Below are 23698 nucleotides of genomic sequence, written 5' to 3'. Positions count from 1 at the left end.
TTCTCAGTCGTCGTGTGCAAACGTGTAGATTCCTGATTGTAAAATCTGAAATAAAATAAAAAAGTTCTGTATGTCCATGAAAGGTAAAGTTCTCAGAGAGAGATGAGAGATCTGGGTATAGACGGAAAAACACAAGGGGAACTTATTTTGACTCACTTCTGTATCAATAGAAATATTTCATTATATATATATATATATGTACAATATAATAACGCTATTATACTGTAATAATGTAATAGAATAATAAGTGAGCACTAAACTAAACTTAGTTTTATTTGTCTTAATTTACGTGTTTATTTCTGCTCACTTTATTTGTTCTTTCTATCCATTAATTATTACCTTTAGTAATAAAAATCTATAAAATAAATGAAAAACAATTGATATATTTTTTATTACCTTTATTCTAGTTAGCGAGCGAACCTCAATGTCGTACAATGCCTTCCAGAATTCGTTAGAGTTTTTGAGTTTTGATTAATTAAACAGATGATAGACAATATTTCCAAAACTCGTTAGTGAAGTAAACGTTGTTATGGGTCACTCTGGTAACACCTCAACACCACGACTCAGACGAGAACATCGGTGTGTGAGAGAGTGAGCACTGTGCTGACACACACACACACACACACACACACAAACACACACACAGCATTCATTTTCCACACTCTTCACTATTAACACACTTCATTAGCTCGTCTCTTCAGCCTGGTTAATTAGGCCTCCAGGTGAGCAGCACACAGGACTCTGCAGCTTCTGCTCGCTGATGGATTTCTGATTTGTGGTCAGTTTATCAGCACAGATCTGTATCCTGTAGCTTGTTACACAAAATGCTGACATTTCCCTTCTGCTGTAATCCCCTGGCATTCGCTTCTCTCATCGCCCACGCCTGCTTCATTCCTCCTCCTCTTCATCACCACAGTGGCGGTGACCTGCACACACAAAACACACCAACACACACGACTCCTGAAGAGCCGTATAGGTCACTGTCCTGTCAGTGGACCAATGATGCTAATCATGCAATCACTGAACATACACTACATTGCCAAAAGTATTGGGACACCCCTCCAAATCATTGAGTTCAGGTGTTGTGTTTCAGGGGTGGGACTCGGCCCCTTAGTTCCAGTGAAAGGAACTCTTAATGCTTCAGCTTCATACCAAGACATTTTGGACAGTTTCATGCTCTTTGTGGGAACAGTTTGGGGATGACCCCTTCCTGTTCCAACATGACTGCACACCAGTGACCAAAGCAAGGTTCATAAAGACATGGATGAGTGAGTTTAGTGTGGAGGAACTTGACTGACCTGCACAGAGTCCTGACCTCAACCCCATAGAACACCTTTGGGATGAATTAGAGCGGAATTATATACACAAATCTGAGAGGAATTGAAGACATGTGCTTCTCTTTGTTTGTGTTCAAGTCGTAGAGGACATGGTGCTAAAAGGCATGTTTGCTAACTCAGAAGTTAGATTCTTAAGTTAAATTCTTAACTTAACCAGATTCTTAACAGCAAACCAGATTCAACAATATCAAAGTTAGCTTCTATTCAATTCAGTTTTATTTGTATAGCACTTTTAACAAAGAGCATTGTCTCAAAGACAATTGTCTCAGCTTTACATGAGAAACGACATAAGAAAATATATAAACATATAATCAGACAAACAGTCCTAGATGTTATCCCAAGTAAGCAAGCCTGAGGCGACTGTGGCAAGGAAAAACTCCCTTAGATGGTAAGAGGAAGACACCTTGAGAGGAGATGGACCAGCTTCTAAGCCGAGAAGAAACAGGAAAGCTCTTGGAAGATTTCCTTCTTCCGTATTCTGTTGATTGTCGGTTTAGGAAAGGCGTCTGATCCGATAGCATACAGTAAAAAGGAATTTCAGTACAGGACACACTGGATATCACCTCAGAATTCTTTTAAAATCTCACGATCTTTCATTCTCATTCATCCGAGAGAGAGAGAGAGAGAGAGGAAATGAAATGATCTGGCTAGATGCAGAGATATAAATAGATTGGCTTTAATGCAGCCCTGGATGACATCTCTCATACACACACATACACACATAGAGGGTTTGTTTTTTGAAGAACACAATGAGCATTATTTACTCCAGCAGATATCACAAAGATCGAGTGGATGATGATAGTGGGAGAGCAGCAGTTATTCTGAAGGCACATACCTGGTGTGTGTGTGTGTGTGTGTGTGTGTAGACTTCATGTTTTGTTCATGCTAAATCACCGGGAGAGAGAGAAATATAAAAGCATTTAGAGAGTCCTTGAGTCCGAGCACTTCACTTTCACGTGTATAATCCACCTACAGTACAGTCACCACATGTAACACACACACACACACACACACACACTGCATTAAATAACAGGGATGACTTTTGAATATTCAGAGTCTTAAAAACCCAGTGAGTGGTCAGTCTTCTTGACTTTTACAGCTTTAACTTGTAGCTTCAACAGTCTTATTTTTGTGAAGATGTTTCTCAGCTTTACCGGAGGGTCGTTATTCTAATTGAATAAAAACCTTCTTGAAACGTCTGATGGATTCCTGCGTCCTCATAGGTTTGTCACTGGAAATGTGATTTGTCAAAAAAATAAAGAAATAAGAAATAATAATAAAACCACTCGTTTGTGATGCAGCAGGTGAACGCCGCAGAGTGAAAACACCGAATACGTTAATTATATGGCTTTTTGTGATCGTCTAACTGCAGAGAACAAAACTGCCGTCGTGATTAATAAATTATTAAGTGAGCAGCGATGTGAAGGACAGAGAGAGAGAGAGGAGGAGGATGAGTGTGACATCAAAAAGCAGGACTGAGCTGATTCATCTTCTGGAGAACGTGGAGCTGAAGTTCTTATATAAAGAGCAGACATGATGCTGATGGACTGGATTTCAATAACACAGCTTCAGGTTGCTTGAAATCACCTCTGGACACTGGACACTCCTTCCATTGAAATACTCCACATGAACCTGCTGTTACTATAGAAACTAACTGTTACAGAAAATGAGTCCTTCTGACTGATCAGAATCCAGAATTCTGCAGTGATGTGGTGGACATGAAGTTATTCAGCTTTGCAGATTAGAGAGATCACCTACTGTAGATACGAGACACGAGAATCCAGCGGCGACGATCATTCCGTTCCTCTGCTAATGTTGAGAAGAGAGCATTGAACTCCACTTCCTGTCTCTCTCTCTCTGTTAACCGACACTTTCGCACAGAGTGTGATCAGGGCCGATTTCTTCCTAAATCACACAGGATGGAGTGCTGAGCTGGACTGAGACATGTCTGCTGTCGTGGAGATGGTGTGCTCTCTCTCTGACCACAGAGAACATCTGACCATTATTACAGAGCAAGGGTCAGAAAACTACGACGGTATTTAAAGCTGACAGTGACAACAAGCAGCAGTTAAGGGGGCCAAGCACTTTCTGGCTCTGATGCAGATAAGGAGTTATGATAAATTTGATGGCAACATGTTGAGAAAATGGCTATAACGTCCTGCTTTCCGCTGCACGTCTGAGTTGCACATGAACTCGTTGTTTGTTTGTTAACATCACACCATGTTATTAAATAATAAGTGACAAGCTTGGTTTCGGTATGTGAGAAATGTCATCACTTCCTGTTTGAGATTTTTAGAGAAACTTTTTGTGATGTTCAGACAAAAAAATGTAGGATAAGTGATCACAATGGATAGCTTCCTGTTTATATAAATATCCCCTGATATGTTCAAAGCATCTCCTTCTGTTTGTTGTTCTTAATGAAGTCATTTCCTGAGTGAAAGCCTTAAATTCCCAGAGAGACCAGACATCGATTATCCAGTAAAACATAAAGGACAGACCGAACCGCCCACACTGACGTTTCCCTTCATCCTGCTGATCTGTCGCTAATGCTAATATACAGCACCATGCTAACGGAGCACATTTCCTTCATGGGTGTAAGGTGATGAATGAGATGGAGCTGGAGGACACACACCAGGATCAGATCTCATGAACATCTTCTGAGCCTTGAATAGAAAGCAGAAAAATAAAAGGAACACATAAAGCAGCAATCGGAGAGATGGACTTCACAGTGATGAGGGAGTGACCCATGTCCTGTAGGTCAGGTGAGAGTCCAGATGCTGTCCAGGTGACACTTCTGATCCATCAGTCAGAGACCATGTTCCCTCACAGCCTTCAGACCTACTGATGAATCAGAGACAGACAGAGAGAGAGAGAGGCAGACAGACAGATAGACAGAGAGAGAGGCAGACAGACAGACGTACAGAAACAGGTTGTTGAAGCTCCTCTCAGGTGTTTTGTAGCTCTGTGAAATCATCATATGATGTTAACTAATAATCCATAAACAAACTACACATCATGTCACATGACCAATCACATGTCACATGACCAGTTCACAATGTTGGACTTTTATACCTGATCTGATTATTTGTTCCTAGTGCACAGGACTGGACACTCAAATCATGTGTATGTACATTTTATTCTTTCTCTCTCCCTCTCCCCTCTCACTCTCTCTCTCTCTCCCTCTCCCTTTCTCTCTCTCCCTCTCTCTCTCTCTCTCTCTCTCTCTCTCTCTCTCTGTAGTGAAGAGCACATGTGACCCGGCGGAGTTTGCGTGTCAGAACGGTCAGTGCGTGTCCAGCCGCTGGCTCTGTGACGGAGAACCCGAGTGCTCGGACGGATCGGATGAGGCAGAGTCCACCTGCAGTAAGCACACTACCTAGTGCACTTCGTGTGGGGATGAGTATGATATCAGCAGTAGATGTGTGTGAAAGATGTGAAGTTTTACCAAAACAGTAAAATAATAATAGTACAGCTAAAAGATTTTAGATTATTTACATCATTTAATATTTTAACATAAATGTTATTTCAACTTGCTTTTTAATATTACTTACTCAAATATAAATTCATATAAATATTAATGTAAATTCATTAATTATAATTAATTAATCATTTTTAAAGTGAGAAAAATGTAAATAAATAAAATAAAATATAAAAAATGTAATTATAATAAATGTAAATGAAACAATTTAAACAATTTAATGTAAATTTAAACCTGATTTTTAAACAACAATATTTCTTTCCACAAAAATCTTATGGAAAAGTTGAATATTTGTTGTTTATTTGATTAGATATTGTTGTGTGTCAGAAGTGTTATTAAGTGTGTATTATTAGGCAGCAGGTTGTTATTAATGGTGTTATGACACATTTGGAGATTTTCACTAATGACGCCGGAGTTCTTCAGTGCCACTGAAACACGGCTCTCAGTTTCCATGGTAACCACCTGCTTCACCTCAGAGATATGACTCTCAGTGTGTTCCCTCTCACCATCAGATGAGTTCAACACACACACACACACACACCACTCAGACACACACACACACACACCACTCAGACACATAGATACCCCCTCTCTCTCTCACACACACACAAACACACACACCACTCAGACACACACACACCACTCAGACACACACACACACACACCACTCAGACACATAGATACCCCCTCTCTCTCTCACACACACACACACACACACACACACCACTCAGACACATACACACCACTCAGACACACACACACACACACCACTCAGACACATAGATACCCCCTCTCTCTCTCACACACACACACACAAACACACACACCACTCAGACACATAGATACCCCCTCTCTCTCTCTCACACACACACACACCACTCAGACACATAGATACCCCCTCTCTCTCTCTCTCTCTCTCTCTCTCACACACACACACACACACACACCACTCAGACACATAGATACCCCCTCTCTCTCTCTCTCTCTCTCTCTCTCTCTCTCACACACACACACACACACCACTCAGACACATAGATACCCCCTCTCTCTCTCTCTCTCTCTCTCTCTCTCTCACACACACACACACACCACTCAGACACATAGATACCCCCTCTCTCTCTCTCTCTCTCTCTCTCTCTCACACACACACACACACCACTCAGACACATAGATACCCCCTCTCTCTCTCTCTCTCTCTCTCTCTCTCTCTCTCTCACACACACACACACACCACTCAGACACATAGATACCCCCTCTCTCTCTCTCTCTCTCTCTCTCTCTCTCTCACACACACACACACACCACTCAGACACATAGATACCCCCTCTCTCTCTCACACACACACACACACCACTCAGACACATAGATACCCCCACTCTCTCTCTCTCTCTCTCTCACACACACACACACACACCACTCAGACACATAGATACCCCCTCTCTCTCTCACACACACACACACACCACTCAGACACATAGATACCCCCTCTCTCTCTCTCTCTCTCACACACACACACACACACCACTCAGACACATAGATACCCCCTCTCTCTCTCTCTCTCTCTCTCTCTCTCACACACACACACACACACCACTCAGACACATAGATACCCCCTCTCTCTCTCTCTCTCTCTCTCTCTCACACACACACACACACACACCACTCAGACACATAGATACCCCCTCTCTCTCTCTCTCTCTCTCTCTCTCTCACTCTGTTTTTCTCTCTCTCTCTCACACACACACACACACACAGTAAATATATATATAGAGACACATATACACTCACTGGCCACTATAATAGGAACACCGGTATAATGATACAGACACAGGTGGTGATATCAGGTGACATCTCACATTAATTAATTATGAGTAGGATATTCAATCGATGCCGAAAAATCCATAAACATCTGTTGCATCTGTAGAGAAATGTTATCTATGATACAGGAGTTTGTGTAAAAGCCAAGAGCATGGACGATGCTGAAGGTGTAATTTTTCTAAAGGTCACCTTTTTATCCAGTGGAATCAGAGTTTTATTTATTAGGAGCTAAAAAAAAAGGAGGTGCAGCACTACGTAGCCTGTTAGCATGTCCCTGAGCTCCGGCTCCAGCTTGGTGACAGCGTTAGTAAACACTCTGATATGTGTTCAGGGACTCGTCAACGCTGATCCGAGCCGCGTTTTACCTTTCAGCGCCGTCCACGCTCTCGTCCAGCCTTTATATTCCCGTAATAATCCTCCTCCTCTTCCTCCTCCTCCTCCCACGCCGTCTAGCGCTTCGTCTCACTGCCTGCTAGTGAGTCCCAGGAAAGCGTCTTATTTACTCTTATGTTTCACAGGTTATTCAGCTCCACAGGTGATGTGTATTAGACATTAGTGTGTGTGTGTGTATGTGTGTGTGTGTGTTTCAGACAGATGATGTGTATTAAACATTAGTGTGTGTGTGTGTCTTTCCTCCTCAGCCGTGAAACAGACATGTCCTCCAGACAAGTTTGACTGCAGAGGGACCTGTGTGTCTCCAGCGTGGAGGTGTGATGGAGAAAAAGACTGCGAAAGTGGAGCGGATGAAGAGGACTGCGCTGCCGGTTAGACACTTTATTTATTTATTTTTTATTTTATTCACCAGTGATTTTATAACAAACGCAAGATTAGGAATATAAACATTCCTGAGCAAACACAGAGCACATCATCGTCTGGTTTCATCACTTTAATTCACAGAGTCATCACTCAGCAGGACCATGAGCAGGAAATGAAACAAACCCTTTATCTGATCTATTAAATATCTAAATTCAGCACACAGTCCAGAGACGTCTGGTGATAACGTACCAGTCTGACGCTGGGACACAATTAACAGCAGCTAATTAATCAAAGACAGAGAGAAGCTCCTCGTCCTTGACTCCTTAGCTGAAGGTCAGTGATAAATAGGGTTAGTGCAGGAGGAGGAGGAGGAGGTGTTTGGGGTTTTCCTGACAAAATGGTGGAGTCCTGTCCTACTTTTCACAGGAAGTGTCACACTCCTCCCTCTCTCTCCCTCTCTCAGGCGCTTTCCTTTCTTTTCCCCTGTCATTGTGCTCTACACCCCCCATCTTTCTCTCTCTCTCTCTTTCTCTCTCTCTCTCTCTCAGTAATTAAATATATTAATTTTTATTTAATTAATATTTCATACATTAAAATGTAGCTAAAAGCGTTTCAAAACAACATAACATGCAGATAAATATTAGGATAAAGAAATGAAAAAAATGTAATAGAAATGTAATAAATAATTTTAAAAATGAATGTATTTTTAAACAACATGTTAATGGATTGGGAAGCAGAGGACAACTAAAATTAAATATTTAAATTAAAAAAAGTAATTTAAAAAATTGTTAGCAGAATAACAATGTATATAATGTTTTAAAAAATTAACACGTTTTTTCTAAACTATTAACTTTTGCAAAAAAATATTGAAATCTGTTGTGAAAGCTGTTAACTGAAGCGTTATGGAGATTGTCCTGCTAATGGTTAAAGAAGCAAATTCTTTTTAAAGAAACATCCGAACAGATTTGTGTGTCAAGCCTCACAGCCTGCTGACTGGAAGCTTTGCCAGTTTGAGTCTGTTTTGTCCCTCCATCCTTCCGTCACTGTAACTGCAGAGGTGGTGGAGATGTGAAAACTCAAGCTGGTTGTTTTTTAAATTGAAATTCATGTCCTGCAGTCAGATGCAGGTTAATTTGACACACTTGATTAACACTGAGTGGAAGCTGTAGCTGTGTTACACTGCTGTAATTATCCACTGCTGGACATCACTAATCAGCTCTGGACCAAGCGTGACGCTGACCAACATGCGCTCTGACACCTTTCTGTCAGAGAGTGATACACTGCTAGAGGATATGAAGGACCAGTACCAGTTTAGTCCTGAGCTCTTAAATGTCAGACCAGTACTTTCCTGCGCGTGGCCTGATGTTCCTGTGTTTTAGACTGCCGCTGAGTAGCAACTAACACTTCAATGACACAATGGTGAGGGTACAAACAAGGATAAACGGGTGAGGGTACAAACGAGGATAAATGGGTGAGGGTACAAACGAGGATAAATGGGTGAGGGTACAAACGAGGATAAATGGGTGAGGGTACAAACGAGGATAAATGGGTGAGGTTTCAAACGAGGATAAACAGGTGAGGGTACAAATGAGGATAAACGGGTGAGGGTACAAACAATGACAAACGGGTGAGGGTTCAAACGAGGATAAACCGGTGAGGGTACAAACGAGGATAAACGGGTGAGGGTTCAAACGAGGATAAACAGGTGAGGTTACAAACGAGGATAAACGGGTGAGGGTACAAACGAGGATAAACAGGTGAGGTTACAAACGAGGATAAACGGGTGAGGGTACAAACGAGGATAAACGGGTGAGGGTACAAACAAGGACAAACAGGTGAGGGTTCAAATGAGGATAAACCGGTGAGGGTACAAACGAGGATAAACAGGTGAGGTTACAAACGAGGATAAACGGGTGAGGGTACAAACGAGGATAAACAGGTGAGGTTACAAACGAGGATAAACAGGTGAGGTTACAAACGAGGATAAACAGGTGAGGTTACAAACGAGGATAAACGGGTGAGGTTACAAACGAGGATAAACGGGTGAGGGTACAAACGAGGATAAACGGGTGAGGGTACAAACGAGGATAAACAGGTGAGGGTACAAACGAGCATAAATGGGTGAGGGTACAAACGAGGATAAACGGGTGAGGGTACAAACGAGGATAAACAGGTGAGGGTACAAACGAGGATAAACGGGTGAGGGTCCAGACTAGGATAAACGGGTGAGGGTCCAAATGAGGATAAACGGGTGAGGGTCCAAACAAGGATAAACGGGTGAGGGTCCAGACTAGGATAAACGGGTGAGGGTCCAGACTAGGATAAACGGGTGAGGGTCCAGACTAGGATAAACGGGTGAGGGTACTAATGAAGATAAAGGGATGAGGGTCCAAACGAGGATAAACGGGTGAGGGTCCAGACTAGGATAAACGGGTGAGGGTCCAAACTAGGATAAACAGGTGAGGGTCCAAACGAGGATAAACGTGTGAGGGTCCAAACGAGGATAAACGGGTGAGGGTCCAGACGAGGATAAACAGGTGAGGGTCCAGATGAGGATAAACGGGTGAGGGTCCAAACGAGGATAAACGGGTGAGGGTACAAACAAGGATAAACGGGTGAGGGTCCAAATGAGGATAAACGGGTGAGGGTACACACGAGGATAAACGGGTGAGGGTCCAAACGAGGATAAACGGGTGAGGGTACAAACGAGGATAAATGGGTGAGGGTACAAACGAGGATAAACGGGTGAGGGTACAAACAAGGACAAACAGGTGAGGGTACAAACGAGGATAAACGGGTGAGGGTACAAACGAGGATAAACGGGTGAGGGTAGAAACGAGGATAAACGGGTGAGGTTTCAAACGAGGATAAACAGGTGAGGGTACAAACGAGGATAAACGGGTGAGGGTACAAATGAGGACAAACAGGTGAGGGTTCAAACGAGGATAAACCGGTGAGGGTACAAACGACGATAAACGGGTGAGGGTACAAACAATGACAAACGGGTGAGGGTTCAAACGAGGATAAACAGGTGAGGTTACAAACGAGGATAAACAGGTGAGGGTACAAACGAGGATAAACAGGTGAGGTTACAAACGAGGATAAATGGGTGAGGGTACAAACAAGGATAAACGGGTGAGGGTACAAACGAGGATAAATGGGTGAGGTTTCAAACGAGGATAAACAGGTGAGGGTACAAACGAGGATAAACGGGTGAGGGTACAAACAAGGACAAACAGGTGAGGGTTCAAACGAGGATAAACCGGTGAGGGTACAAACGAGGATAAACGGGTGAGGGTACAAACAATGACAAACGGGTGAGGGTTCAAACGAGGATAAACAGGTGAGGTTACAAACGAGGATAAACAGGTGAGGGTACAAACAAGGATAAACAGGTGAGGTTACAAACGAGGATAAACGGGTGAGGGTACAAACGAGGATAAACGGGTGAGGGTACAAACGGGTGAGGGTTCAAACGAGGATAAACAGGTGAGGGTACAAACGAGGATAAATGGGTGAGGGTACAAACGAGGATAAACGGGTGAGGGTACAAACGAGGATAAACAGGTGAGGGTACAAACGAGGATAAACGGGTGAGGGTCCAGACTAGGATAAACGGGTGAGGGTCCAAACAAGGATAAACGGGTGAGGGTCCAAACAAGGATAAACGGGTGAGGGTTTAGACTAGGATAAACAGGTGAGGGTCCAGACTAGGATAAACGGGTGAGGGTCCAGACTAGGATAAACGGGTGAGGGTCCAGACTAGGATAAACAGGTGAGGGTACTAACGAAGATAAAGGGATGAGGGTCCAGACTAGGATAAACGGGTGAGGGTCCAAACGAGGATAAACGGGTGAGGGTCCAAACAAGGATAAACGGGTGAGGGTCCAGACTAGGATAAACAGGTGAGGGTCCAGACTAGGATAAACGGGTGAGGGTCCAGACTAGGATAAACGGGTGAGGGTCCAAACGAGGATAAACGGGTGAGGGTCCAGACGAGGATAAACAGGTGAGGGTCCAGACTAGGATAAACGGGTGAGGGTCCAGACTAGGATAAACGGGTGAGGGTCCAAACGAGGATAAACGGGTGAGGGTCCAAATGAGGATAAACGGGTGAGGGTCCAAACGAGGATAAACGGGTGAGGGTCCAGACTAGGATAAACGGGTGAGGGTCCAGACTAGGATAAACGGGTGAGGGTACTAATGAAGATAAAGGGATGAGGGTACTAATGAAGATAAAGGGATGAGGGTCCAAACGAGGATAAACGGGTGAGGGTCCAGACTAGGATAAACGGGTGAGGGTCCAAACGAGGATAAACGGGTGAGGGTCCAGACTAGGATAAATGGGTGAGGGTCCAAACGAGGATAAACGGGTGAAGGTCCAAATGAGGATAAACGGGTGAGGGTCCAAACAAGGATAAACGGGTGAGGGTCCAGACTAGGATAAACGGGTGAGGGTCCAGACTAGGATAAACGGGTGAGGGTCCAGACTAGGATAAACGGGTGAGGGTACTAATGAAGATAAAGGGATGAGGGTCCAAACGAGGATAAACGGGTGAGGGTCCAGACTAGGATAAACGGGTGAGGGTCCAAACTAGGATAAACAGGTGAGGGTCCAAACGAGGATAAACGGGTGAGGGTCCAGACTAGGATAAACGGGTGAGGGTTCAGACTAGGATAAACGGGTGAGGGTACAAACGAGGATAAACGGGTGAGGGTCCAGACTAGGATAAACGGGTGAGGGTCCAGACTAGGATAAACGGGTGAGGGTACAAACGAGGATAAACGGGTGAGGGTCCAGACTAGGATAAACGGGTGAGGGTCCAAACGAGGATAAACGGGTGAGGGTCCAGACTAGGATAAACGGGTGAGGGTTCAGACTAGGATAAACGGGTGAGGGTCCAGACTAGGATAAACGGGTGAGGGTTCAGACTAGGATAAACGGGTGAGGGTCCAAACGAGGATAAACGGGTGAGGGTCCAAACGAGGATAAATGGGTGAGGGTCCAAACGAGGATAAACAGGTGAGGGTCCAAACGAGGATAAATGGGTGAGGGTTTAAATGAGGAAATGCTCTGAGACACAGAACTAAAACTAATGCAGAACACAATCAGATAATAAACCAAAGAAGTGAAGACTAGAACATAAACAAATCATATCACATTGAGCTTGTTACCGTGGAAACAAGTTAGTACACAACTCTGTTGTTTTATTGGAGTGAGATATAAACACCACATGATTCTCTACACAGCCTGACTGATGCAGCAGTGAATCATGGGAAAAATAATGTATGCATGATGATGATGATGATGATGATGGTGTGATAATAACACCGTGCCATCCTGATCGTCTCTTAAACATGAGTTTACATCATCACCATGACAACAAAACAACAACAGCAACAACTCTTAGCGCTCTTGTAAAACATGACACTGGGGCGCTAAAATTTTCACTACCTCCTTGGATCTTTCTTTAATAATAAATGATCTCTCATCCCTTGTGATTTATCTCACACACACACACACAGGCGAATGTTACAGAGTACACCAACATGAAGACTTGTAGCTCTTGATCAGAAACGCAGTCTGTCGCAGCTCTGACTCTGTTCCATCGATGCTGTGTAATTGGAAAGTTTAAAAAAGTCAATCTCTCTTCAGCGTGGGGATAATTGAGTCGCACACCTCATGAATTATTCAGGAATCTCTTCAGATTTGCATTAAACAGGGGCTGTAGGAGGAGGAAGCTGTGTGTGTGTGTGTGTGTGTGTGTGAAAGAGCGTGTGTAATACACACAGTGTGTGTATAGTATAGTAAACCATATAAATATATTACAATCCCATGATGCTTTGCGCACATCAACATTTAGAAAGAAGAAAAAGACGCTGGAGACTCCTCCTACTTTTTTATGCCTTTATGTGGAGTTTCCATCCGACGTGTCCTTGTGAATGAGCTGTTACTATAGAAACGATAAGCTGCATTAATATAAAGCTGTGCTTGAGTCAGAGCAGCTATTGTAGAGTACTAATCAACACCTTCTGACCAATCAGAGTCCAGAATGGAGCAGAGCTGTGGGATCAACAGGAAGGTCAAGAGCAAAGTCAGTTGTGTTAAGCTGCTGTCAGAATGTGTGTGTGTTGCTGTGTGGGCTGAAGAGTAGGGCACTCTGTTCTGACACCTATACACACACACACACACACACACACACATTCTCCTAGCTGTCATCTACACCCCCCAGTGCAGCAGTGTGAGAAGGTAATGTGTTGAGACTGCAGGTCACACTGCTCTCCTTAACACACCTCACAGCTTCATCTCTGCTCCATAACCCTGACCCTCATGTCTCCAGGGGCCTTTTTAACTCCACCCACTCCCATGTGAAAGGAAATCGTTTAGACTTCATCTACACAAATTATTTTCAGGAACTGACATTTTTAAGTCCTTCTATATTATTTGATTATTTGACAATAAAAGGACGTGGTTGATGTGATTGACAGCTTTGGGGTGGGCTGATGAGCCTGAGCTAGCTCATTAGCTCCAACTGAAACACCTTGAAGGGAATGTGAAGTATTAGCTTACTAGCTGGAGGTCATATTGTTAAGTTGCTCCATTAAGAGAGGTAACATACTGCAGGAGGAACATCACAGAGAGCGGCGTGATTAGCATGATGGATTAGCAGACATCAGCTAGCTAACAAGTAGCAGCTCAGTCAGTCATGACCCGAAGCTTTTTAACTGCAGCTTAGCATTTTACTTAATTATTAATAACGCTGTACTTATCACTTTGAGCTGTGCGATGGACCATCTTAAGGTGCACACATCATGCGTGGTCTTAGGATGATGGGGGGCGTGTCCGTGACCTACATATGATCATTGATTCAGACGGGGTGTAAGTGCTCTCAGACTCCTGACTTTTATTCGGAGCTGTTATGTGACTGGTGTTTGTTTAATAGTCGTAGCAGCCCTCACGCTGTGTGAAATATTGCGCCGTATTATACTCCATTACACTGCATGATCGCGGGATAGAGGCGTAGCCGGAGCTCTCTGTGCTGCAGTGTAATAAATGAGGCGTCTCAGCAGAGTGAGATTTCAGATTAGCCGCGGTGAGGATAATCGCTTCCTCCTACACGCCATTAGAAGCTTCCTCTCGACTAATCTCATCACGCAGATCTCTTTATTCTAATGAAGCCGTTTGCGTGACGAGGCCGAGGTCAAAACCTTCAGGAGCCTGTTTAATTCCTGCGGCGGAATATTTTGACCACACGCCACGGTGAGGAGGGAGTCTGCGGTTTGTCAGACATCATGATGGGGAGGCAGCGCAAAAGCTCAGAGATCTCCAGGCACCGGGTTCTTCTTCATCCCGTCATTCATAAAGTCATGTTTACATCCTGGGGCTCGTGAGGAGATGATGGAAGAGCGAGAAAACTTGTTTAGTTCTCAGCAGCACTGTGCTGATTTCACAGATTCCTCTGAACGAATCAGTTCTACGCTTTGGAGTGTAACAGCTGGCACGGTGCTGATGTTGCCTCTAGAGGCAGTGAATTAAACACAGACTGATGCAGCCACAAATAATAAAATAAGTGTTGACTAATAAAATATGTAAATGACGCTGCTGCATCGATGGGTGATAGTTGTGAATAATCCTAATTCATGTTGAATCTAGTAATAGCTTGTTTATAAACATTGTTACATAAATACACTGAATGTTTATATCTAAACTATTCCTACATCAAAACGATGAAAACACGTCTATCATTTATCTTATTTTTCTTTTTTTTACCCTAAACTTTGTAAGCTGAGCATTTCAGACACATTTATTCTAACAGCAAAAATTTTTTCCCGCTCTGTCGTAAATGATAATTTGTGAGCTCTGTTCCTCACAGACGCTCGTTCCTGTGCTTCCGGAGAGTTCCAGTGTCGTAACCTGAAGTGCATGTCTCCGGCGTACGTGTGCGACGGCGACGACGACTGTGGCGATGGCACCGACGAGGAGCAGTGTTCCCCGCCGTCGTGCGGCCCGCTCCAGTTCCGCTGTAACAGCTCTGAGTGCATCCCACAGCCCTGGACCTGCGATAGAGACCCCGACTGCTTCGACGGATCAGACGAGTGGGAGGGGCTGTGCGGCGACGGAGACGGGAGAACGCTACCGCCGACGATTCTCCGGGTGTGGTGCAGTGCCGGAATGTTCCGCTGTGGGAGTGGGGAGTGCATCAAGCTAGCGTGGAGGTGTGATAAAGATCCGGACTGCATGGACAAATCGGACGAGTCCGACTGCCGTAAGTCTGATCGTCTCACACTGCTGATAATAAATCCCGCCTACTGCGCTGCGACGGGCTGGTCCACCGGCTGGACAGTAGATTAGCTGTTTTTCTTATCTTTCTGATGTAACACTCATTCATTTCTCCTCCTCCTCAGAGGTGACTGAGCCACAGCAGTGGGTTGTGTTGATTGATGTGTGGTGAAGTGTGCACTTGTAGAACCTGCAGGAATTTGCTGCTGTGTGGCGGCATCAGATTTTATCTAGACGCTCGTAAACAAGGCAGAGCGCTCAGTGTCCCGGCTCGGTCGAGTGGCTCCGGAGACGTCTGTCAGGAACCATACACATGATGGATTGGACGGTCCACTCAGACTCGCTGCACACTTTAATACCAGCTGCTCACCATGAGCGACTTCCTGTTCTCATTCATCTACATGGAATAAGACGTGATTTAAGAGTTGTGTAGCTGCTAGAACGTGAGTGAGAACAGGGCAGTAACATGTTTCTAGGACGTTCCATAACGGAAAATATAACGATACCTAGATATTATTGGGAAGTAATCCAAGCCGAGGTGATAAAACATCTTAGTAACGTATTCATCCTCATCGCACTGAGAGTTCATAAACATTACCATTTAACAGCAGTAGGAGGATAAAAAGTGGACTGAGGGCTCCAGAAGCAGCTGTAGATAAGGTCACATCAGCCTGCAGGCGAGGTTTATTTTCAACCACCATGTGGGTTTGAGATGAAGTGCTCAAAGAGACTGGGAAGGAAGCGGGGATTAGTCACCATACACTCATACCAAGGTGAGAAATTTGCAGATCGTTTATTTTTTCAGTGGGAAGTGAACCTGAGGATGTGTTTAATACATTTAAGAAACTGACTGTAGCTGAAAGGAACGATCTGCAGTTATAGGTGGAACATCTGGTCGTGGTTCTTGGTGTGGGTTGGTATGGGTTTTGTTAGTGTTGGTTCTGGTCATTGGTTCTTGGTGTGGGTTGGTATGGGTTTTGTTAGTGTTGGTTCTGGTCATTGGTTCTTGGTGTGGGTTGGTATGGGTTTTGTTAGTGTTGGTTCTGGTCGTGGTTCTTGGTGTGGGTTGGTATGGGTTTTGTTAGTGTTGGTTCTGGTCGTGGTTCTTGGTGTGGGTTGGTATGGGTTTTGTTAGTGTTGGTTCTGGTCGTGGTTCTTGGTGTGGGTTGGTATGGGTTTTGTTAGTGTTGGTTCTGGTCTTGTCTTGTCTTGTGTAACCCTGGGTCTTAAATGGTTCTTTACAGTAATACCAGCACTACCTAACATAAGTAAATGAAATCTAGATTCTTCCTTCCGTGGTTGTTGTATTTGTGTGTAGACGTTAAACGTGTGTAGACAGATGCAGGCGTTAAACAGTGAGCTACAGGAGAAGGAAATGGAAGAAGAAAATGAAGTGTGTTTATAGCCCCAGTTGTCAAATGTGCTGTAGAAAATTAACTCTTAGAAAATGAAAAAATGTTGCATTAAGTCATTATCGTTATTTCTTTCCTTAGAGCAGAAGTGTGTGTGTGTGTGTGTGTGTGTAAACAAGTGATGCTTGTTTATTCATTTATATAATGAAGTGTATTTGCCTGCTGCTTGTTACGATAAAAAGGTCTTTAAATGCAGAGCTAATTTCCTTCTTTTATGTCTTCTCTGATTATCAGTGCAAGATTGTGGTGTGTGTGTTTGTGTGTGTGTGTCTGACTCTAAGCTTTGTGTGTGTGTGTGTGTGTATACTTCTCTAAGCTGTGTGTGTGTGTGTATCCTGCTCTAATCTGTGTGTGTGTGTATCCTGCTCTAATCTGTGTGTGTGTGTATCCTGCTCTAATCTGTGTGTGTGTGTGCAGCTCTCCTGACGTGCAGGCCTGATGAGTTCCAGTGTGGAGACGGCTCCTGCATTCACGGAATCAAGCAGTGCAATAAAGCCTTCGACTGTCTCGACCGGAGTGATGAGGCTGGCTGTGTTAATGGTGAGAGAGAGAGAGAGTGTGTGTGTGTGTGTGAGGGTGCGGCAGCGTGGGTGTGTGCTGAATGACTTAGAGTCATCGTTTTCTTTGTCTTCTTCTCTGCAGCCACAAAATGTGAAGGACCTCTGAAGTTCCTCTGTAGAAATGGAGAGTGTATCGACGGAGCAAAGGTGTGTGATGATGTCAAGGACTGCAAGGATCGATCGGACGAGCCCAAGAGGGAGTGTGGTGAGGAGTTCAGGAGGGCGGAGTTAGGAAGTTAGCTAGTTAGCAAAAGTGTAAATCTACTAGTGTGTAGAATTTCATCTGTGTCAAATATTAGAGCATAAAATGATCGACTACAGTTGAACACACAAACCATTGACAAGACACACAGGCCACACCTCCTTCAGTAGAACTGACACATAGGCCACGCCTCCTTTAGTAGACCTGACACATAGGCCACGCCTCCTTTAGTAGACCTGACACATAGGCCATGCCTCCTTTAGTAAACCTGAGACAGAGGCTCCGCCTCCTTCAGTAGACCTGACGCAGAGGGATACACCACATATAGTGGGAAATGTAAAAGAGAAGTCAGAGTGAATATGAGGGAAAAATACGATCCTGCCAGGTTATTCACTGTTAATAATGTAAAAGTAACAGCTGTAACTTATGCCTTTAATTATTTTAATTATAAAGTAATATTGAGGACACAGGAAGTGTGAGTGAAGTGTGGTGGGAGTGAATGTTTCTTGCACTTACATTCATAATCTCAGCACATCACATCTACTTCTTACTCCTGGACTAGAAAATGAAGTCCTGGACTCTCTCTCTCTCTCTCTCTCTGTCGTTCATTCATAATGCGTGACATATGGCGAGCTCGAAGCCTCCCGGCCCTGATCCTTCATTTCCCTGTTTATTGTCAGGATGCCAACTCCTCATAACGAACACCTGGCTCACTCTCTCACTCCCCCGAGCTTGAGAGAGAGAGAGAGAGAGAGAGATTGAAGAACCACATAAAGAAATAGTAAAGGGAGCTTCTTTCTGGTCATCTTGTCAGACTCGGCTTTGCCTCATTAAACTAGGATTCACAGAGCGCTTCCTATGTCCAGCATCCAGCGCAAGAAGATAAAACACACCAACACAGTGTGTGTTTCTCTCCACATCTGAGACGGTCTCGAGCGGTCATCAACAAATCAGTGTGTTGTAGAAAAGGAAGATACGTCTTCACATCGGCAGCAATCTTCTACCAGTTGCTGTGGTTTCCATAGTGATGTGATCTGGCAGAGCAAACTACAAAAAATGACCACAGATTTGATGATTTCCTGCTAATAATGTGAATTCTGGAGGAATAAATAAATAAATCACACCTGGTTCATTAGTTCCTCACGAGCACTTTGTGATCAGGGCTGAAAAGCTAGGAAAGAAAACTAGCATTGTGCTTCTTGGGGATTCTGTACCTGCTAGCATTGTCCTCTGTTGGAATATAGTGAAAGAGAGAACAGGTTTTCTTTTGCTTCACTTTATTCTATTGTTTTGTTTTGTTTGTATGTTTTTCTCCACAGGTTTGAACGAATGCATGATGAATAACGGAGGCTGTTCTCATATCTGTGTGGATCGACCCATCGGTTACGAGTGTCAGTGTCCCGCTGGATACAAACTCCTGGATAAAAGGACATGTGGAGGTGAAATTTAGCGATAAAACTTGTTACACTGAATATTTCACAGATCTGTGTTATACAAAAAATAGTCAATGCTAATAGGACAAAAACTAAACTATGCTGCAGGAGTAGGATTGTTGATGATATTGCAGATATGTTTTTAGGCGATTTTCCAGTTATATGCTAGAGTTTTTTTATTGTTTTATTGTGTGTGTGTGTGTGTGTGTGTGTGCTTCTCCTCACAGACATTGACGAGTGTGAGAACCCAGACGCCTGCAGTCAGATCTGCATCAACCTCAAAGGAGATTTCAAGTGCGAGTGTCACCCAGGGTACGAGATGGACCCCGTGAGCAGAAGCTGCAAGGCGGAGGGTGAGAACTGAAACTGTTTCAGCTGCTTGACTACAGAAGGCTCGCAGGCTTTCAGGATGAGCTACAGCACCTCTAAAAGACGCTGAGTTAGTCATCGCATCAAAGTGCTGCCCACACAGTTCCCTCAAACTGCCTGATCCTGCAGTCTGGATCCGCACACGCCCACGTTAATCAGACCAATCCAATCCAATCAGAGACCGAAATGAAATCAGTCAGTGTAGATGTCAGGAGTAATCCCCTGTCTGTGTGTGTGTGTGTGTGTTGTCACAGTAAAACACTCTTACTGTTACCATCCTGAAGTTCACTATTTTCCCATGCAGGTAAAAGTCCCTATCTGATGTTCACTAACCGTCACGAGATCCGGCGTATTGACCTGGTGAAGCGGGAGTACACGCAGGTCGTCCCCACTCAGAAGAACGCTGTGGCCATCGATGTGGACGTCGCCTCCAACCGCATGTACTGGTGCGACCGCTTCCACCGCAAGATCTACAGGTGACCTGACCCTGACCTCTCGGTCCTCCTGGTTTAGCGGTAAAGCTTCTGTAGCAGTGATCACATCCCAGCACTTCAGGAGATCTATCTGGTTTTAATATGGGTGTGCTAAAATATGATGTGTCACTTCTGTGACTTATATATAAATATTTCTGTCAGTTTGTCAGGAAGGATTTCTCAGCTTCAGTGAGGGATTTTAAGATTCGCGCCACAGAGCTTACAGCAGTTCTCGTCAAAAACGTCTACTTTCATTGACTTTTTACAGAACATCTTGACGTCTTATAAATGTTTAATGAAGCCTTTATGAGAATATATAGTAGAAAAAAATCTGCTACTGAAATATATTAGAAAAAGAGTAAGTCATTTTAACAAACATTTAGCTTCATTATAACGCCCCTCCCCCATCCCATTGTGTCCTCAGTGCCTACATCCACGAGGCGAGTGACCCGGCCCGTCACTCAACTCTGATCGACTCGGACCTGCTTTCCCCAGAGGGTCTGGCTTTTGACTGGGTCCAACACAACCTCTACTGGACCGACTCGGGTTACGGCACCATCTCAGTGGCTTCGTCTGGCGGCAGCAGGAGGCGTGTCCTGATCCACACTGACCTGAGTGAACCCAGGGCCATCGCTGTGGCTCCAGAACAAGGGTGAGAGCATTTACACTGAGAGAACAGCTCGAGTGTGTAGGAGTTTTTTAATTTTGTTTTCTCCTCAGGTTCATGTTCTGGTCCGATTGGGGAACGAGGCCCAAGATCGAGAAGGCGGGCATGAACGGAGTGGACCGACAGGTTTTAGTGTCTGAGGGCATCGAATGGCCCAACGGCATCACGCTGGGTACGAGCAAACACACACTATCAGCTCTTTATCTCCTAGAGCATCTCCTTGAGGTTCATCTGGCCTAGTTTTTATCCCATTAGTGCTGCTGTAGTGGTTCTGATGAAGTTATTCCTTTGATCTGATTATTTCTAATATAATACATTTAATTTTTCAGCAGTGTGAAGAATACCTGCTGGAGGATAAGTGAAAAATAATGTGTTTTATAATGAAATGTGGTTCAATAATACTCTGTGTGTGTGAGTAGACGTGGTGGGGAAGCGACTGTACTGGGTGGACTCAAAGCTCCGTCTGATCTCCAGCGTGGACTTTAACGGAGCTCAGCGCAGAGTGATCCTGTCCTCTAGTGAAAGACTCGGCCATCCGTATGCTCTCGCTGTGTTTGAGGTAACTCTGTGTGTGTGTGTGTGTGTGTGGATTGGATGTCAGTGAGAAAATATATCAGATTTTGGATCCTGTAACAAACAGCAAAGATTGGAATCAGATTTGGAAAAGAAATGAACAAGCTGTAAAAGAGGCTTGAGTGTATATTTCTAATGTTAGGGTTGTTTTTTATATATATTTCTACTTTATATTTAATATAGTTACAGTGTAGATTGCTTCCTTAAAGCAATAAAAATGATTAGACAGGTTTCAGTATTGGAAAAGAACAGCTGTAGCGTGATGACCAGGTTTTTGGAATTTATAGACAAACCCTATTTATTTATTTTTAAACGTTAGGATCTCAGATCAACATCTGCTGCTGTATCTTACTTTTATTTTTACATTTCTGCTCGCAAATCTCTGGCGTCCATAGCATAGTCACTTTGACGTTGAAGTTTTACAACAGTGTAAAAGGACCGGATTTAATTGTTATATCCTTTACACCCACGCAGCTGAGAAGGCTTTTAAAGATCCACACAGCTCAGAGAGTCTCTGCACAAAGGAGACACATCAAATTAGAGCCATTGTGCTGTGTGTTTGGTGAAACATCAGCTGCTCCTTCATATCCTGCACTGCCCTATAGTTTTTATTCTGTAGATTTATTCATTAAAGTGAGGCCATAATAATAAGGAGTTTTTTTTCATCTGTTTCACACAGTGTGATTTAAGATATAACTCATCACACTGTAAGAGGATTCTGTGTGATGGAGTGTGATCTCTGTATAGCATTATACCGCAAGGACCCTCTAATGATAGACCAAAGAAAATGACTACGTTCTGCTGGTATCACCAAACAACACGATCTGGATAAACAGACTCACACGAGTTTTGGTGGATCCTCCTGTGGGTGGAGCTTGAAATCAGAAATTCCACACACTAACGAAGCTGACCTTGATGACCTTGTGTCTTGATGACGTTGGCGTGTCACATTACGTGCTCTAAGACACAACCGAAGACCATTACAGCAGCAGCAGAGATTCATACAGTGTAAAATCTTTAACTGATTAATAGGTGATTAACTGATGATTTTATTCATCCCACTGGAGTCTGCAGTGGTGTAGTTCATCTCCTGAGTAATAATATTACTCCTAATAAAATATATTCAGGGATGAACTCAGAACAATCAGCCGCCTGATCCGTGTCACCCTGAGGGTCTCCTTCCTTCCTAAAATATCTCTTCATAGTGATGTGGTAACCAATTACTGTGGAGGATGTAATAACTGCTGGTTATAAAACGATGAACATGGTGGCAGCGTTAGGAGACCGTGGCTACAGTAGAAAGATTTGCTGCTCCTTACCTCACCTCATCTGTTCTGTCATTTCAGGATCGTGTGTACTGGACAGACCGTGAGAAGGAGGCGGTGTACAGTGCCAACAGACTCACTGGGCAGGATGTGACCAGCCTCGCCGAACGCCTCAAAGATCCACATGATATAGTGGTGTTCCACCAGCTGAGTCAGCCCCAAGGTCTGGTGGAGGATCTTAATGAGCATTTTTATGATTTTTACATTTACACAGCATTTCTTTTAAATCTCTTATTATTGTTCAGCACCGACTTGGAGATTAGTTTCATTTAAGCGTGATGTGAAACAAAACCAAGGGGCAAACAATCCAAATGCATTAATAATCCATACAATTCAGTAAATGTGCTGGAGTTAAACTGAACTCTGAATACTCAAACACTGTTTTTATAATAGTTGATTTAATTAACGTACGCTTTGAAAGTCTGGTGTTTATTCTGGGTGTACGATGAAACACACTATATTTTATATTCTCTGGTTTATAATCCTGTTTTTGATAGCAACAGCTAAAGAGAAAGAAATGTCTTTTAAACCTTCTTGTAAGTTCTGTTCCCTACAGTAAGTGTGTTTTGTCAGATAAGAGTGCCGTAGTGTTTAGACTCAGAGAGCCTGATGGAGGTTATAATGAAGCTCTGAACACTCTGAAGGTGTTCACACTCTGCAATTTAATTGGTGCCGTGACCCGGATCGGCTGTAAGCTCCTGCTGCTGCCTGGCAATGAGGGTCAATAAATAGAAAAGTCAAAGGAAGGAGAGTGGAAGTGGACAGAGCTGCAGGACAGGCCTGAAGACTCACTTTCTCAAAGGTCACATTACAGCAGCAGGAAGTCGTCCCTGAAACCCTGAATGCATTAACAGGAGCACAGCAGGTGGCCACAATCTGTGCGTACATTAACTAAAAAACTTCAGTCATCTAGTTATGTTATTTTAATTCTTTACTCTGAACCTCCAGCAGCTTCATTTGCATCTCAGCTTGAATTCCTGATGATGTAGAAAGAGTTTATCTGCTAATCACACA

General features: G+C 43.8%; 1 protein-coding gene across 2 annotated transcripts in view; it reads left to right on the top strand.

Moving 5' to 3' along the window:
• The window catches only part of LOC131355934 (low-density lipoprotein receptor-related protein 8-like), a 31024-nt gene that overhangs the window by 3353 nt on the left and 3973 nt on the right, over positions 1 to 23698 (top strand). Inside the window, exons 3-14 of one of the 2 annotated variants that reach the window (XM_058394549.1) lie at positions 4578 to 4700; positions 7275 to 7397; positions 15264 to 15656; positions 17500 to 17622; positions 17725 to 17847; positions 19164 to 19283; positions 19505 to 19630; positions 19951 to 20122; positions 20544 to 20771; positions 20840 to 20958; positions 21206 to 21345; positions 22706 to 22847. In XM_058394549.1, coding sequence (XP_058250532.1) covers positions 4578 to 4700; positions 7275 to 7397; positions 15264 to 15656; positions 17500 to 17622; positions 17725 to 17847; positions 19164 to 19283; positions 19505 to 19630; positions 19951 to 20122; positions 20544 to 20771; positions 20840 to 20958; positions 21206 to 21345; positions 22706 to 22847 — 1932 coding nt within the window. Of the gene's footprint in view, positions 1 to 4577; positions 4701 to 7094; positions 7169 to 7274; positions 7398 to 15263; positions 15657 to 17499; positions 17623 to 17724; positions 17848 to 19163; positions 19284 to 19504; positions 19631 to 19950; positions 20123 to 20543; positions 20772 to 20839; positions 20959 to 21205; positions 21346 to 22705; positions 22848 to 23698 lie in introns of those variants that run through there. The other variant, XM_058394550.1, reaches the window with a different exon arrangement.

Source organism: Hemibagrus wyckioides, linkage group LG07 (genome assembly GCF_019097595.1).
Source record: "Hemibagrus wyckioides isolate EC202008001 linkage group LG07, SWU_Hwy_1.0, whole genome shotgun sequence".
Lineage (NCBI taxonomy): Eukaryota > Metazoa > Chordata > Actinopteri > Siluriformes > Bagridae > Hemibagrus > Hemibagrus wyckioides.
This window is presented reverse-complemented; position numbering and strand designations above follow the sequence as displayed.